At 47.1% G+C, this 16607-nt stretch overlaps 1 protein-coding gene and 2 non-coding genes across 3 annotated transcripts; 1 reads left to right on the forward strand and 2 right to left on the reverse strand.

Moving 5' to 3' along the window:
• Positions 1 to 695: 695 nt before the first annotated feature.
• Positions 696 to 7019, reverse strand: LOC128055166 (thymus-specific serine protease-like). Its single transcript, XM_052647578.1, has 12 exons — positions 6950 to 7019; positions 6707 to 6867; positions 5763 to 5862; positions 5492 to 5621; positions 3820 to 3943; positions 3492 to 3569; positions 3331 to 3378; positions 2588 to 2890; positions 1605 to 1746; positions 1107 to 1286; positions 882 to 1027; positions 696 to 764 (listed from the first exon to the last, which is right to left on the reverse strand). The coding sequence occupies exons 1-12, from the start codon at positions 7017 to 7019 to the stop codon at positions 696 to 698; spliced, it is 1551 nt and encodes a 516-aa protein (XP_052503538.1).
• A 5075-nt stretch (positions 7020 to 12094) lies between these two features.
• TRNAL-UAA (transfer RNA leucine (anticodon UAA)) lies at positions 12095 to 12177 on the forward strand. The gene has a single exon. It is a non-coding gene; the product is annotated as a tRNA-Leu (tRNA).
• Positions 12178 to 15965: 3788 nt separating this feature from the next.
• TRNAI-AAU (transfer RNA isoleucine (anticodon AAU)) lies at positions 15966 to 16039 on the reverse strand. Its single transcript has one exon. It is a non-coding gene; the product is annotated as a tRNA-Ile (tRNA).
• Between the last annotated feature and the right edge of the window lie 568 nt (positions 16040 to 16607).

A 16607-nucleotide genomic window follows, 5' to 3' on the forward strand; every position in this document is an offset into this window, starting at 1 on the left:
AGGGCCGAGACAGAGACGAAGAGAAAGAAAGAGAACCAGACTAAGACACAGAGAGCAACAGAAATGAAGGTATTCAGAGAAACAGGAGCAGACTGAGAGACAATTAGAGACAGAGAGAGTTCAGGCAGGAGGAGACTGAGGGCGAGGGTCCAGTGAGAGGAGCAGTGAGAAGCAGAGACAGGTCAGGGTCTGAAGTCCAGAGACATACAGGCAGCAAGGCACCCCGCCCAGTACTTGAACAAAATTTGAGCCTGAAGCTGATTTGCAGGGGGAGGAGACGAGGGTATAGAGCCATGTTCATTTGACATTTGACGTTTAAAATAATGATATTCTCATTGAGTTGTGGAGAAGGGAGCGGCTACCCTCTCCAGGGTTCTTGTCTGGAGAATTCCATGGACAGAGGAGCCTAGCAGGCTACAGTCCATGGGGTCCCAAAGAGTCGGACACGACTTTGTGACTGAACAAAAATGACAGAACATTGAGAATAATCACTTAATTTATAGAACTCTTTGTAACAAAGCACTTTTAGTCAGGAGTGAGGATGTATGCAGACACAAGATGGTTTTATGCAGGACAGTTCCTAAATGTGAATTCCTGGGAATTTCCTGTTTCCCAACAAGCTGCCTTTTCTTGTCCAATAAATGGATACAGCCAGGACTGAGGTGGCGCTTCTGTAGTTGGTGAGGGTGTAGGATTCAGACAGCACCCCTAACCTGGCTCTCCTTTGCCAGCCCAAGCCAGGTCTGCAGCTGCTGGGAGATTTTCTGTAGAGAGGTGGGGAGAATTTGGAAAGTTCAGACTCCAGCACTAGTAGAGAGCAGGAACATGCAAATTAGCATGCAAATAATAACGCAAATCACTGAGAGATTTTTCTCTCTTACCTGTCGCGCAAGGCGGAGGCCAGGGGAATCTGAGGGTCTCTCAGGTGCCATGTCCAAGCAATGAGAGGCACTAGGGATGAGAAGGGCTGGCTCGGAGGGTCCCAAAGGCTGTGTTACACTTAGCACATGCCAGGGATCTGTATCCCCTGGAAAGAAAGGAGAGGACGGTGTGTTGAGCCACAGCCAGATAGACACTAAGGAGTCAAGTTCTGACGGCACACTCACCATTAACAAACAGCACTTGGGTGGCCCCTGGGGTCTGGCCACCATAATAGGAGTTGGTCTGGGCCACAGCCTGGGCTACAGATGAGGTTGAAAGCCCAAACACCTGTTCACATAGCTCAAGCTCGGAGGGCAGAGCTGGGAGCTGGGAGAAAGGGCACCCGGGGACCTCACAGGTGACGTCTGTGGAGAGAGGGATTCACCAATGTGGAGTATATAGCCAGCCCCCTACCTCTTTAATAATCGTGTACAGAGCTCTCCCCAGTGATGACTGAGACAGTTCCAGACCCTCCCTTCAGTGAGTTCACGGTCCTCTCAGAGACGCACTCAGCCCAAGACACTGATGGCCTAGAATGATCAGGGCTGTGATAGAATAATGTCTGGAGTGAGGTTGGGGGTGTCTCAGAAGGAGCATAGTGAGCCTGGACGACCTTGAGATGGCTTGTCTAGGCACAGCAGAGACCATATGTTTTGGAGGTGAGAGTTGGGCCAGTCACTCACAGTAGCCGAACTCGGTACAAGTTTGGTACAACCACTGCCGGTCACCCACGCTGGACACTTGGAGTTCTGTGACCCTCAGCTGTGCCACTGTCTCTGCCCGAGAAATGCTTAAACACCTCTGACCCAGGTCGTGTGTGACAACCTAAAGGACAATACACATACATATATGCAGACATACGTTCCTTGCCCCCCCCCCCCCCGCTGCCCCCCGCCCCCACCCTGGCCATCAAGCCAGGGCGGGGCCTGGAGCCATTGGTCCCTACAGGTCAAAGGTCAGAAGTCAGAAGAGTGAGTTTCTGAGTTTTCCTGGGGTCACTGCTCAGAGTTGCTGGGGACCTAGGTCCCTGTGGGTTAGAAATTAAGGTGCTAGATGACTAGGAACTTCTCACCTGTAAAGCTGATCTTGGGCAAGTGAGAATATCTTAGACCTCAGTTTCCTCAGTTGTGTCTGGGGACAATAGTAGTGTTTACTTCGTAGAACTATTGCAAGAATTCAATGAGATAATATATGTGAAGCGCACCGCACAGCATTTGGTGCAGACATCGAAGGAAAAGTGATAGCTGGATTGTAGAGGTTGGGAGTCCGAGGGAGTCCGAGGCTAGGAGCCCCGGTCTCTAGGAGGACTGTGTCCCGAGGACAACTGTGTCCCCCGGACTAATGTTTTTCCTTCATTCTACAAATACTATTTGAGAGTTTGCTGTGTGCCAGACACTCTTGCAGGCCCCAGAAAGAGGACAGAACAATGTAGGCAAAATAGTAAGCACAGTCGCTATCACCTGCCTACTGTGCTCCGGGCTCCCTGTTCCCTAGGCCATACTGCTCCTACCTCATTCCACCTCCGAGGTCCTTTTGAGATGTAATACCCATTTTACAGATGAGGAAACTAAGGTGCAGAAGGGTTTACGCTTGCCCAAGTTCACACAGAGGAGGTGAAGCAGGAATCCTCGCTCTGCTCACTCTTGGCGGTGCTCGGGGTTCTCACCTGCACTGCCCGACGAAGCCCGCGGTAGGGTGCAGGGCCGCTGCAGTTGCCCCCGCAGTTGCCCCGATCCCCGAGCAGGAATCTGCAGAGCTGTCGCACACTCAGCGGCGCTCCAGCTTGCCCATCGTACTGCACCGCACCTCCCACGAGTGCCTGCAGCGCCCCCAGAAGCTCTGCCTGGTCCTCAGCGCGCTCCAGGGACCCGCACGCTCCAAGCTCCACGCTCAGCGCTGCCCGAGCCCCACGGCTCGCGCGCAGCCGCCGCTCCACCTCCGCAAAGGCTGCGGACGCCGCCGCCCGGCACTGCGGAGAGCGAGAGGCGGCGTTGGTGAAGACTTGGGCCAGGGGTTCCGCCTTTCCCTTTCCGTGACCCTCATCCTCCCTGGGCTCCCCACTTTTCCACATTCAGATTCATACACCGGGCAGTCGAAAGTCGCTTTTGCTCGAGGCCCTGCCCTCTTCCCGGCTCCTCCTCCGGGCCGTCCCACCCCCAGGCCCCGCCCACACGAATACAGCCTCCTGATAGGGTGGTCCGTCCTCAGGCCCCGCCCTCGTAGGGTCCTCCCTTCTCAGTACCCAGACCCATCTTCAGCTCTCGCGTTCTTCCCAAATTCACCCACCTCTCGGGGCTCCCAAGTCTCTGAGACCCCAACACCTTGCAAGCTTCAGCCGTTTTCTCTGGCCCCCATCCTCAAGGCCTTTTCTCTTTCCCTATCCCCCTCCGACTGAACCCCAACTCATACCTCCAGGGATCCGCCAATCGCAGTGTTCATTAGGCTTCTAGACACCACCTAAAGTCGGGTCGCGTAAAAATATCAGGTGAACCGCACCACCGAGGTCTTCCTCCCCGCCCCCACCCCCACCCCCACCCCCCCGCCCCCGGCCCACCGCCCGCCATCCTTACGTCGTTATACTTGGAGAAATCCAGTGTGGCCCGCACCGGAGCGGAAGAGGCGATGGAAGCAAAAAATAGATGGGGAAACTGAGGGAGAACAAGTTATCAGCCTGGGGGCTGAAGGACTGGGATCCCATATCTGCCCGCCCCTGTGTCACTCACTCGTTGTGTCATCTCAGGCAAGTCCCTACCTTCTACACACTGAACTCTTCTGAAGGCAGATTGGGATGGGCGGTTGGGGGGAGGAGGGTGTGGAAGGAGGTTTTCCCATTATCTGAGTTATGGACCTCGCAGTCCAAGTTCCTTTCCCCCAGTCCACCCAGAGGGGTCCCAGGACCTTCAGCCGGGCCCAGGCAGCCAGGGAGCCAGCATAGGAACCTCCGAAGCAGATCCAGGGGCTGGTGGAGGAGACGTTGAAGAGGCGGGAGAGTGTGAGGCGAGCAGAGGCCGCATCCGCCAGCCTAGGGTCAGAGAAGAGGCTGAGTCGGTTCCCATGGGTAGGAATCCCTGAAGATTCCGCAATTTACAGGCAGGAATCCAGAGACAAGAATGGAGAGAGCCTGGCCAGAAGCTAGGGTTTTTTCTCATGAGGTATTTCTGAGGATTCCCCATACCTACACATTTCCGCACAAGTGCCTAGATCAGGGGAGACTCATTTGGAAAGCTTCCACTCTTCACTTCCAGACTAGGTGGGAGAAGAAAAATCTTCAAGACAGTTTGGGTGAAAATCTAAATTATAGGAGGGATTGGAGACTGTCAAAGACAGCTACTCAGGAAGAGGAGGGGGCCTAGGCTGGATAGGTTAGGAGGTATTGGCCAAGAGGGAGACACGATTAGAAAAAGAGACAGAGATATTGGAATATATCTAACACCCTTCCTTTTTTTCTTTCCCTTTGGCAGTACCACAAGGCTTCTGGGATTTTAGTTCCCCAATTAGCAGTGATCGAACCCATGACCCCTTCAGTGGAACCGTGAGGCCCTAATCACCTAATCACCAGGGGATACCCTAACATCTTTTCTTTTCTTTTTTTTTAATCCCAAATGCTTTCTCCCCTCCGTAACCTTTCTGAAACAGTTTGCAGTTAGTGTCATCCTACTGCAGTTGGAAACTAGTTTAGCTTGTGAAAAGTTTAAGAGATAGAGAGGAATATACAGGCAATGTGATACAGATGGGGACACACCAAGATGGAGACAAGAGTGAGGCAGAGAAAGTCAGAATGATTACAGACAGATACAGAGATGGAAAGCAGAAAAGGGAGAGATAAGTCCGGGGGAACAATAAAGTAGGCGAGGGGGGAAAGAAAGAGAAGGGATTTGGTATAGCGGTAGGGTGCACTGAAGGACGCGAGAGAGGGAGCTAGACAAATATCTGGGGGAAGCCCACTCTGAAGAAGGCAGAGTTCAAAGGCTCAAGGAAGTGATGTGCCTGCAAGTCTGGAGAACAGCAAGAACTTCAGTGTACCTGGAGCCCAGTAAGAGGGAGAGAGAGGCCAGAGAGCTAACTGGGGAGCCTCCAAAGCCAGCATAGGAGCTTCCACAGCAGATCCAGAGGCTGGTGGAGGAGATGTTGCAAAGGTTTTGTCTTTGCTCTGAGTGCGATGAGAGACGTGAGGGATTTGAGCCAGGAGAGAGATGATCTGGAGTGTGGTCTAATGATCACTCTGGCTCTTCATCTGGAGAATAGACTGACGGGATCAAGGACAGAAACAAGGAGACCAGTGAGGAAGCTGTGTCATCCGTCTAAGGGATTCTGGTAGTCTGGACCAGCAGGTCATAGTGCAATAGCAAAAGATAAGAATACAGTGGAAGAGGTGGAGAAATAAAGGATAGGGAGGGAGAGAGACGGAAAGACAGAAAAAGAATAAAACACTGAAAGACAGAGAAGAAAACATGGGACCAGGGACTCAGAGGTCAACTTTGGGCAATGGAAGAAGAGACAAAGATTCAGAGAAGCCAAAATACAGCCACCTTCAGTCCCATGACCCCAAACATCCCCTACCCCCACTCACGCATGGCGGCTGGACAAGAAGCGGAGCTGGGCCATGTCCAGCCCCTCGGCAGGTATACTCAGGCCATAAAATCGATGCTCCAGACTTATCACCAGGGCCCCCCAGATTGGGGCCAGATTTGCAGGGTGCCCTGTGGAGAGTCCAAAGGGGATATGTGTGAGGTGGGTGTCAACTCTTGCAAACCTCAGGCTTCACAGCCCTTCGCAGTATACAACTCCCCTTCCTCGCCTCTGCCAGCTTCCCCCTGTCTTTCCTCACGCTTGCTTCTTACCTCTCATCACTGAACCAGGTCCAAGGCTGCCTTCACCTCCCAGATGCAGGAACACAGGTCCATCCTGGCTGGTCCAATGTTGGTCATTTACCCAGTACCGCTAAGAGGTGGGACGGGGAGGAAGAAATGGAATCGTGAGAGTTCTGACCTACTCTTTATTTCCTGTTCATTCTGGTCTCTTTCCCTGATGGATCTTTTTTATCTGACGTTGACTTGTTTATTTACATGTTCATTTCTCTCCTGTTTGTCTCCTCATCTGGAATGTAATATCTACAAGGGGAGATATTTTTGTCAGCTCTTTCACTCTGATAACCCAGGGTCAAGAATAGTGGCTAGGAAGTGGTAGGCACTTGCTCGATATTGAGATAATTATTGTAGAATAATTAATAAATGCAGGTGGATTTAGAAATAAGGCCTGTGTGAGATGACCTTTGGAGACTGTGGGGAGAGCAAGTGTAAAAGAGTAGGTATAAAAGTGGTAAATCTGTTCATTCATTAAATACATATCTTCAAGTGCCTATTGTGAGCCAGGTCTGGTTCCAAAGCTGATCCAGATTTTTGCTGCATATTGAGACTTGGTGGTGCATTTGGTGATTAATCTGAAGGACAGGGAGAAGGGGGGTGGTAGTTGAGGGGCAATGAGGGAGTGAGAGTGAAAGACAGGGAAAAGGAAACACTGAAGGATAGGACCTGAGGAACAAAAAAGGTGGGAGGCTAAAGAAAGGAAGGGGAGGCTAGGGGATAGAGGGCAAATCTAAGAAACAGAGGGGCTAGACTAAAGGGCCATAGGGATACTGACAGCAGATATCAGGTAAGGCTGATTGGGGAGAGGACGAGGTGACAGAGGTGTAGAGATAGGAATAGAAAGCAGAGACTGAGGGGCGGAGTAGGGGGACTGAGAAGGGAGTAGGGTGGGCAGTGGGCCTCCTCTCTCCTGGCCTTACCTGCAGGAAGGAGCGTCTGTCAGAGGCATTGAAGGGGTCCAGTGGCTGCTCCAACCACCCCTCTTTTGGGAGGGTCACAGAATCTGGGCCCAGCCCCAGGCCCAAGGCTGAGCTCTCCTGAAACCTCAGGATGTGCTCACCAAGGCGCCGAAGGAGGGAAGCTGTGGGACGTGGAGGGGAAAGAGTCAGGCCGGAGCGGGGCTCCCCAAGGGGGCTCCGGCCTGACTCTCAGGATCCTCCTACCTGGAGCTGAGGACACCCAGAGGGAAACCAGGAGCAGAGGGCCCAGCCATGGCACAGGCCCGATGTCCATGCTGTCCAGTTCTTTGTGGGAGGGCTCCAGGGGCTATGTTCCCTCCACTCCCTCAAGACTTCCTCTATTGTCCCAAGCGCTGGCCTTTCAGTTTATAGTCTTTGATCCGTAGCTCAGGTATGTTTGCAGACTCTTGTCTTGGAGCAGTCAAGCTTCTGTTGGAACCATTCAAGCAAGGCAGGGACGCCAGAGTCTGTATATAGAGCCCTGTGGCTGTGGCCCCTGGATATCCAATTCTCTCTCTGCTCTTGATTTTCTCCTTTCTTGTCCCTTGATCTTCCTTCCCTCTGGCCCTCAGTCTCCATGCCTGTGCCTCACTCTCCCCTCTCCCTCAGGAGCCATCACTCTCTACCTCAGGAGCCCCTCTTTCCCCCCACCCCCACCCTCCAGCATACTTTCAGTCCCCCTCATTTGCCTCAATACTCAATCTGTTCGTCTCTTTGTTCCTCAATTCTCTTTCCATCTCCGCTCTACTTCAGTCTCTCTCTTTCGTCTCTCTCTCTCTCTTTCAGTCTCGGCATGTCTATTTTCCAGTCTCCCCTTTTTTTCCTGCTCCCCATCAATCTCACCCCCACCCTCCGACCCACAATCTCACCACTTTCCTTAGATCCCTTATGGCACTTTGAATATTTCTGCAGCAGCAGAATATTACTCCTGCCTCAGAATGCTTGCCCCTGCTCCTCTCACTCTGTGGATTCCTGCTGCTGCTGCTGCTGCTAAGTCGCTTAAGTCGTGTCCGACTCTGCGACCCCGTAGATGGTAGCCCACCAGGCTCCCCTGTTCCTGGGATTCTCTAGGCAAGAACACTGGAGTGGGTTGCCATTTTCTTCTCCAGTGCATGAAAATGAAAGGTGAAGGTGAAGTCACTCAGTCATGTCCGACTGTTTGCGACCCCATGGACCGCAGCCTGCCAGGCTCCTCTGTCCATGGGATTTTCCAGGCAAGAGGACTGGAGTGGGGCGCCATTGCCTTCTCCGCTGTGGATTCCTATTTCTCCATAAATCTTCATGACTTCCTCCCCCACCTCAGTCAGATCGCTATTCAGAGTCCAGAAAAGGTCTTCCGTGGGCATCTCTTTAAAAATTGTCAAACCTGAGCTCGCCAGCCCCAAGGAACATCACAGTTACCTAGGGAGCCTGTTACACATGCAGATTCCTGGCCCTACTCCAGAGATTCTGATCCAGTGCGCCTGGCTGGAGCGGAGGACGCTGCGTGCCTACCAAGTTTGCTTGTAGTAATTTTCTGGCAACCAGGACCAGGAATCGGGCAGGGAGCCCAGGGTAACAGTAGAGTCCCCATAAGAAAATAGAGGTGAGGATGAAACAGCCATCTTTGGCAATAACGACGAAGCAGGTTAAAAAATCCTCTCCGAGCATCTTGACCAATAAGAGACAGAAAAACAAAGATGTGGGAGGCGCTTGGTTGAAGCATCTACATCCACAGAGGCCAGAGCAGGGAGGCGGGACAGCTTCGAGCTCCGAGCTCCGAAGTCAGCAGAAGGCCCTTGCGGAAGCATCCTGGACTTGCCGCTTTCTAGTTCAGTGACCGTGAGGAGGTTTTGTCACCTTTTAAAGGCTGTTTCTACATGGTGTCAACCGCCATTCTCTGCCTCTTCCTACTCATGTCTTTGGTTCAAAACACTGCCCTAATCCAAAGCTGAAATGAAGAAAACACTTCCATTTACAAGAGCATGGAAAAGAAAAAAATACTCAAGAATAAATTAACCAAGGACGTTTAGGACATGTACCCTGAAGAGAACAGAACATTGAAATTAAAGAAGATCTAAGTAAATGGAAAGTTATCTTGTGTTCATGAGTTGGAATATTTTAAAATGTTAAGAAGGTATTAATAAAATGGTCCAAATTGGGGGGAGGGGGGAGGTCAAACCACTAAATCTCCTCTATTCTTTACTCTTCTTCATAGCAACGTATCATTATCAGAAGTATAAATACTTTATTTATATAGTTCATCATCTGTCTCCCGGATGAGAATAGTAAGCTCCACAGGGCCACGGATTTTTCATCTCCTTTGCCCATTGCTCCGTGCCTGGTTCTTACAAGAGTGTACACAATGGGCAATCAATAAATGTTAAGTGAATGAAAAATCCATCAACCAGTGTTGATGGGATTCTACTCTAAAAGTTTATCTACAATCCGACAACTTCTTTCCACCTCCAGCGCTATCATCTTCTTCTAGCCACTAGCATTTTTGATTTGGACTATCACAGAAATCGCTTAGCTTTACCTCTATTTTCAAAGCAGACATATTTTACTTCTGGACAATGCACTCTTCTTTAATGATTAAAGCGAAGTATACCAGATATTTTTGATCGGCCACAAGACAGGCTGTTCTAGTTAACATAAAGTTCACGCAAAGTCGTGTGTAAGTCAGCATACCGTTCCTCAGTATGTGAGATGACATCCTTTTCCTTGTTAGGTATCAGGGCAATGCTTGTCTTGTAAAATGTGTTTGGAAGAGTTTCCCCCTCTGTGATTTTTTGGATGAGTCTGAGAAGGATTGGTCTTAATTTTTTGAATGTTTGGTAGGATGTCTTAGTGAAGCTACTGGTCCTAGACATTTGTTTGTTGGCAGGTTTTTGATTATCGATTCAACTTCTTGCTAGTAATAGGGCTGTTCAGATTTTCTGTTTCATCAGTATTCAGTCCCAGTAGATTGTATGTTTCTGGGGATTTATTTCTTTCTATCTTGTCCAATTTGTTGATGTATTATTTTTAAGCAGGTACCAGAATCTGAATCTTTGTATTACTTTTGTATGAAAAGCTTTCTTTGCCAGCTGACTAAGCAGCTTAGTTGGTTAGAACATGGTGGTAATAACACCAAGGATGTGGGTTCAGTCCCCATCTGGGCCAGTGCAAGCCTTTTGTTACGTACTCACTGAATAATTTTGCTGCAGTCATCTAACAAATTGGAGATAACCTCACAGACATCAACTTGGGAATGAATGTTGACCTCATTGGTTCTTCAGCAGTGACACTACCTTCCTTCCCCTCCACCCCTGCCCCCAGCAAACACAGTCCCAGCAAAAAAAAAATGAAATTTCAGCATTTCAGATTTGGCAAAAGGGCATTTTCACCACTCACTGCTTGAAATCCAAAGCCTATGTTCATTTAAGGAGGGAGCAGTGCTGGTAAGGCACCATCCCTTTGAAAGAGCTGATGACTGATATTTTATGAGAGGGGGTTTAGGGTAGACTTTCAGAGGGTCAGTGGATTGACATATTCTGTGGAAGCATGGTTCTTCTGGAGAGACTCTTGTTGTTTGGTTGGCACTCAAAGGGATGTTTACTGAAGTGAGTGCATCCTGGCTGGCTCATTTCAGAAAGCAGGGGTTGATAGTGATTGGTTGTGCAAATGTTCACAAAACGATTATCATGGATAGATCAACTGGTTTAAATTCGGGTCTAGTGGCTGCTTGTTACCACTGCTATAGAACAGTCTTTTCCTAAGTTTGTGATTAGTATGTCTTCTCAACATTTTGTTTTGGCATAAAGCAAACATTATTTGTTTGTTTAACTATCCACGTAATGAAAAATAGTGGGCTTTCTGGTGGCTCAGACGGTAAAGCGTGTGTCTACAATGCGGGAGACCCAGGTTCGATCCCTGGGTCGGGAAGAGCTCTGGAGAAGGAAATGGCAACCCACTCCAGTACTCTTGCCTGGAAAATTCCATGGACGGAGAGGCCTGGTAGGCTACAGTCCATGGGATTGCAAACAGTCGGACACAACTGAGCGACTTCAATGTCAATGTATAACAAAAATACTGATTTTATTATTGATGACCTTTCATTGATTTAGGCCTTGAGAGAATTATACTAAGTGAAATAAGTGAGACAGGAAAAGACAAATCCTGTATGTTTTACTTACATTTGGAATCCAAAAAACAAAATAAATCAAAATCGAGTTTTTAGACACAGAGAACAGGTTGGTGATTGAGAGGGGAGTGGAGGACGGGTTAAAGGAATGAAAGGGGTCAGAAGGTACAAATTTCCAGTTATAAAAGAAATGTTATGGAGATGTAAGGTACACCATGGTAGTATAGTTATTAATAATAATACTGTATTGAAATTTGGAAGTCATTAAGAGAGTAGACCCTAAAAGTTTTCATCACAAGAAAAATATATATAAGATGTATATAAGACGGATGTTAACTAGACTTACTGCGTTTCATTAGTTTTTCCAAGAAGCATTATAGGGATTTGCTTTTTCTCTTTAAAGCTTGGTCTCCAATCCCAAGGGTATAAAATTATTCATAATGTTCCAGGGACTAGAAAGTCTAATTAATTTCCAGGTCTCCTACATTGCAGGAGGATTCTTTACCATCTGAGCCACCAGGGAAGCCTAATCAATTTAAAAATTTTATTTAGTTGGAGGCTAATTACTGCACAGTATGGTAGTGGTTTTTGCCATTCATTGACATGAATCAGCCATGGGTGTACATGTGTCCCCCATCCTGAACTCCCCTCCCACTTCCTTCCCCATCCCATCCCTCAGGGTTGTCCCAGTGCCCTGTTTCATACTTCGAACTTGGACTGATGATCTACTTCACATATGGTAATATACATGCTTCAAGGCTATTCTCTCAAATCATCCCACCCTCGCCTTCTCCCACAGAGTCCAAAAGTCTGTTCTTTTTATCTGTGTCTCTTTTGCTGTCTCACATATAGGCTCATCGTTACCGTCTTTCTAAATTCCATATACACTGCTGGGCATACACACCGAGGAAACCAGAACTGAAAGAGACACATGTACCCCAATGTTCATTGCAGCACTGTTTACAGTAGCTAGGATATGGACGCAACCTAGATGTCCATCGGCAGACGAATGGATAAGAAAGCTGTGGTACATATACACAATAGAATATTACTCAGTTATTAAAACGAATGCGCTTGAATCAGTTCTAATGATGTGGATGAAACTGGATGGAGCCTATTATACAGAGTGAAGTAAATCAGAAAGAAAAATACCAATACAGTATATTAACACATATATATGGAATTTAGAAAGCCTAATGAATTTTAACCCAGTAATATTTGACTTGTAGGTACTACTGCTCACCACCAGGATGGCCGAGTGGTTAAGGCGTTGGACTTAAGATCCAATAGACATCTGTCTGCGTGGGTTCGAACCCCACTCCTGGTAGAATTCGTTTTGTTGATGCCTAGTCATGTCCAATTCTTTTGCGACTCTGGGGACTGTTGCCTGGCAGGCTCCTCTGTCTGGGATTCTCCCAGTGGAGAGTTCTGGCGTGAGTAGCCATTCCTTCTGTAGGGGATCTTCCTGCTTAGGGATCCAGTTACTTTAGCAAGTATCTTATCTGGAAATGATAGTTTCTTGTGCAAAGTGGATAATAGTCCAGCATATAGCTGACTCTGAACTCTTTTTATCCAATCTGACAGGTTCTGTCTATAATTGGTGGATTTAGGGAATTTAGATATAATGCAAATGATATACTTGTATTTAAAAAAAAATCCACCGTCTTATTAGTTGCTTTCTGTGTTCTCCTTTCTTTTATCTCTTTCTTCATGTCTTTGAAATATGTGAAAATCTTAAAAAACATAATTAGTGTTTTCCCTAGGGTTTTCTATATATAGCTACAATCATTCAAAATCTACCTTCAAACTGTACTATGCTGCTTCCTTTACAATGTAAGAAGCTTGTAATAATATACTTCCTCCTATATTGTGTGTCATTGCTGCCACAGATTTTGCTTTCACGTATGCTATTATTGTACAATATGCCACTACTATTTTTGCTTAATGCAGTCAGTCACTTTTAGAGTGATTAAAATTGGGGAAAACCTTCCTTATATGTACCTCTGTTGTATTCATTACTGTGTATATTCATTGCTTTGTATTCTCTCTTCCTGAGATCACCTTATAACATTTCCTGTTTTGCAGGTCTGATAGTAATGCACTTCAGTTTTTGTTTGTCAGGAAGGACTTCTATTTCCTATTCAGCTTTGGGAAATATTTTTTCCTTGGTAGAGAATTCTGGGTTTACAGATTTTTTTAAAAAAAGTAGCCTCCCATCACTTTCAAATGCTGTTCCATTGTCTTCTGGCATACCTAATTTCTGATGAGAAGTCTGCCGCTTCAGACAGATAGAGATTTAGATAGCTTGGAATTCTCTGACCTTGGAGCTGAGGTTTGACGTACAGGTTTCCTCCACTATCAGAAAGCAGAGCACTCCTATAAAACATTTCACAAGCTGAATTGGCGTGAAGTGAAGAAACAATTATCTTAGGACACTTCTTACATATGAATGTACAAAGTTAGTGGAGATAAAGCACAGATGCTCAGAGACACAGTTCAAATCTGTGGCAGCCTGAAGCTGAGATGCAGAGTATAGTTCCTGGGGGAGGAGCTTGGCGGCCCCACCCTTGCCGCTTCTGATGTGCTCAGCCTCTACAAAGGCTCCCTGCAAAACTTGCTGCTGTTCAGTCGCTCAGTCGTGTCCGACTCTTTGCGACCCCATGGACTGCAGCACGCTAGGCTTCCCTGTCCTTGACCATCTCCAGCTGCTTGCTCAAACTCATGTCTATTGAGTCGATGAGGCCATGCAACCATCACATCCTCTGTCGTCCCCTTCTTCTCCCGCCTTCAATTTTTCCCAGCATCAGGGTCTTTTCTAATGAATCAGCTCTTCTCATCAAATGGCCAAGGTATTGGAGCTTCAGCTTCAGCATCAGTCCTTCCAATGAATATTCTGGACTGATTTCCTTTAGGAGGGACTGGTTGGATCTCCTTGCAGTCCAAGGGACTCTCAAGATTCTTCTCCAACACCACAGATCAAAAGCATCAATTCTTCTGCATCAGTTTTATTTATGGTCCAACTCTCACATCCATACATGACTACTGGCATTTTTCTGCCCAATATGATTCACCTCTCCTATTGTACTTTATCAAGTGTTTTGTGAATTAATGGGAAAACTAAGTTAGGAACCACCCACTGTTAAGCACATCAAAGGCACTTGAGTGCACACACACAAATAAGAATTAAAAACAAAAACAAGAAAACAAACCCACCCAACATTACAGTAACCTTTGATCTCCCAGTTCAAAAAAGAAGGGGTGAGTAATACTGCCTGGGTAAAGTACGATCTCTGGGACAACCCCACGAAAGAACAGTGAACTGGCCATTGTTCGGTCTGACAGTCTTGGATTGTGTCATGGGAACACAGGGCAAGATGGTCTTGCCCTTTGTAATGGGCAAGATGTCACAAAGAGCAGTGGTTAAGATGTTTATTGACACAAATGAAAATATTTTAGGGCCAAGCTGGGAAAGAAAACATTTCAGGTGTTATTTGAAACTTTGTGAGAGAAACTCACCAAACTTCAAGTTCAACATACACCATACAGCTCCATTTCAGATGTCTTGTACAGGCTGAAGACGAATGTCATTGGTCTGGTTTGCATTTCAGTGTGGGAATGGGACTCTGGGAGAATCATCTGCAGCATGTACCAGCTTGCACAGATCACCATGTAAATATCTCTGCATGTCCTGCACCAAAGAAGACATCAATCACGTTCCTTCGGCTTTTAGGAACTGCCTGTCATGGACCTACTGCCCACCAGGCATTTGTCTCAACTCTGATTTGAGTGGTGGGAAGCAGACACATTTCCTATGCGAATACTGAAACATAAATTTTTATTTTGGAGCATATTTAGAAAAGTTGCAAAAACAACAGAGTTTCTTTGTACCCATTTCAGAGTTTCCTTTCATTAGCTTCTTAGGTTACCATGGAACCTTTATTAAAGCCAAGAAACCAACACTGATATTTTAATAATAACTAACCGCATGTACTTGTGTGTGTCACATCTGTTCTTACACTAATGTCTCCCCTCCCCCCAACCCACGGCATCCCACATTGCGTTCAGCCTCCTCTGGTCTGTGATTGTTTCTTGGTGCGGATGAATTCTTTCTATCCGGTATTTGTATGACTGTCTTCCAGTCTAGGTTTGTCTGATAGTCTTCACATGAAGGCCTGGGGCTACAGGTTTCTGGACGAGACCACAGAGTACTTGTCCCATCACTTCCTTTCAGATGTGACTTGATAGGAGGATAGCTTACCATTAGTGATGCCAACCTCGATCACTTTTAAGGTAGTGTTTGCCATTTTTCTCCCTGGTGAAGTTTCTTCCTATGTTTTCCTACTTCTTCCTGGATATTTAGAAGCTAGTCGGTCAGGATGGCCCATATTCCAGAAGGGAGAGGTTAAAGCTCCATCTCCTGGTGAGCGGGTGGGGAGTAGTTTCTTACCTTAGCTGGAATGCATCAGTAAGAAAAATACATCCCTTCTCCTGTATTCATTGGTTGACTTCTTTAATCACTGATTTGTAACAGTATGGACCCATGAATACACATTTTATACTTAGTTTGCATCATTATCTCAAACTATATTATCTGTTGTTCCCAGTGTTTCAGGTTTGGCCATTGACGGCTCTTTCCAGCTCATAAGGAGACAGCTGACAAAACTGTTTCTCTCCTGCTGTGTTTGTATCAATAGAGTTTTTTCACATAGCCTTTGAAAAACCTTGTTCCATCTTTTGCTGATCTAGTTAAGACTCAAGTGTGGAAATGCAGAAAGTGTAGATGGTTTCATAGTCTATTTTAGGAGGGAAATACTCCAGGAAGGTCAGTTTCTTCGCTGGAATCAGTTATCCTGTGGATCACAATGTGCCAAAGCGACGCTCTAGGTCTTGCTGGGTCACTGACTGCTATCCTTTCATTCTGCAGATGCGAGTCAAACATGAGGAAAGATGTACGATTGACTCCAGTTAAAGTTCTCAGCGAGAGCTTCGTGTCCCAGACATGAACTGGGATATGGCGATTGACTCCAGTTAAAGTTCTCAGCGAGAGCTTCGTGTCCCAGACATGAACTGGGATATGGCGGTGAGCCTAAAAGGGACGAACCGTCACCTCAAGCCTGGCCCGTACGGGGATCGAACCCGCGACCTTGGCGTTATTAGCACCACGCTCTAACCAACTGAGCTAACCGGCCAGACACGGCGGTTTGTGCTCGTGTTTATGCTATTAAAAGAAAAGGAATCAATACGGCTTTTCCGGGAGCTGGATAAGGAACACAGTGAACCCAAATGACTACAAACTAATATTCAAAGAAAGAAGAAAGCACATTCTTCCTCTCCCCCATCGTGGAATTAGGGGGAAACAAAGAGGAATTCTTAGTATTTGGCGTGAATGAACTCTATTTCCTGAGGACTGAGGTAATCAAAATTGTGGAATACCTGCCTGAGAGCTAGGCCTAGCACCACAGCCACATTGATAGGGAGGCTCTGAGAACACTTGAGGAGACGAGGTAGCCCGGGACCAACCCCAAAGCCATTAAATAATAAATGGAGAAGCTTGCAAATAAGTATCCAGCAAAGTAGGAGGAAAATCAAGAGGGAGTGAAGATTGGAGGGTACACCTCATTCTTTCATCTCTCGACAGGAATCGAGCACCCATGACTGTCAGACCATGGTGCACACGTTAAATGATGATGGGAATCACTGAGGCTAGACCTCAACATGAGTGGCTGTGGTTCAAGAGCAGCGTTTGTTACAGGATAG

The sequence above is a fragment of the Budorcas taxicolor genome, chromosome 11 (assembly GCF_023091745.1).
Source record: "Budorcas taxicolor isolate Tak-1 chromosome 11, Takin1.1, whole genome shotgun sequence".
NCBI lineage: Eukaryota > Metazoa > Chordata > Mammalia > Artiodactyla > Bovidae > Budorcas > Budorcas taxicolor.

What these genes read in the sequence shown, in the direction of transcription:
- LOC128055166 (XM_052647578.1), bottom strand. Translation starts at nt 7,019, where the DNA reads ATGGACATCGGGCCTGTGCCATGGCTGGGCCCTCTGCTCCTGGTTTCC. An exon ending in ACCTGGTTCAGTGATGAGAG is followed by an intron (nt 5,622 to 5,762) that starts GTAAGAAGCAAG and finishes GACTCTCCACAG; the next exon opens with GGCACCCTGCAAATCTGGCC. An exon ending in TTGTACCGAGTTCGGCTACT is followed by an intron (nt 1,287 to 1,604) that starts GTGAGTGACTGG and finishes CTCTCTCCACAG; the next exon opens with ACGTCACCTGTGAGGTCCCC.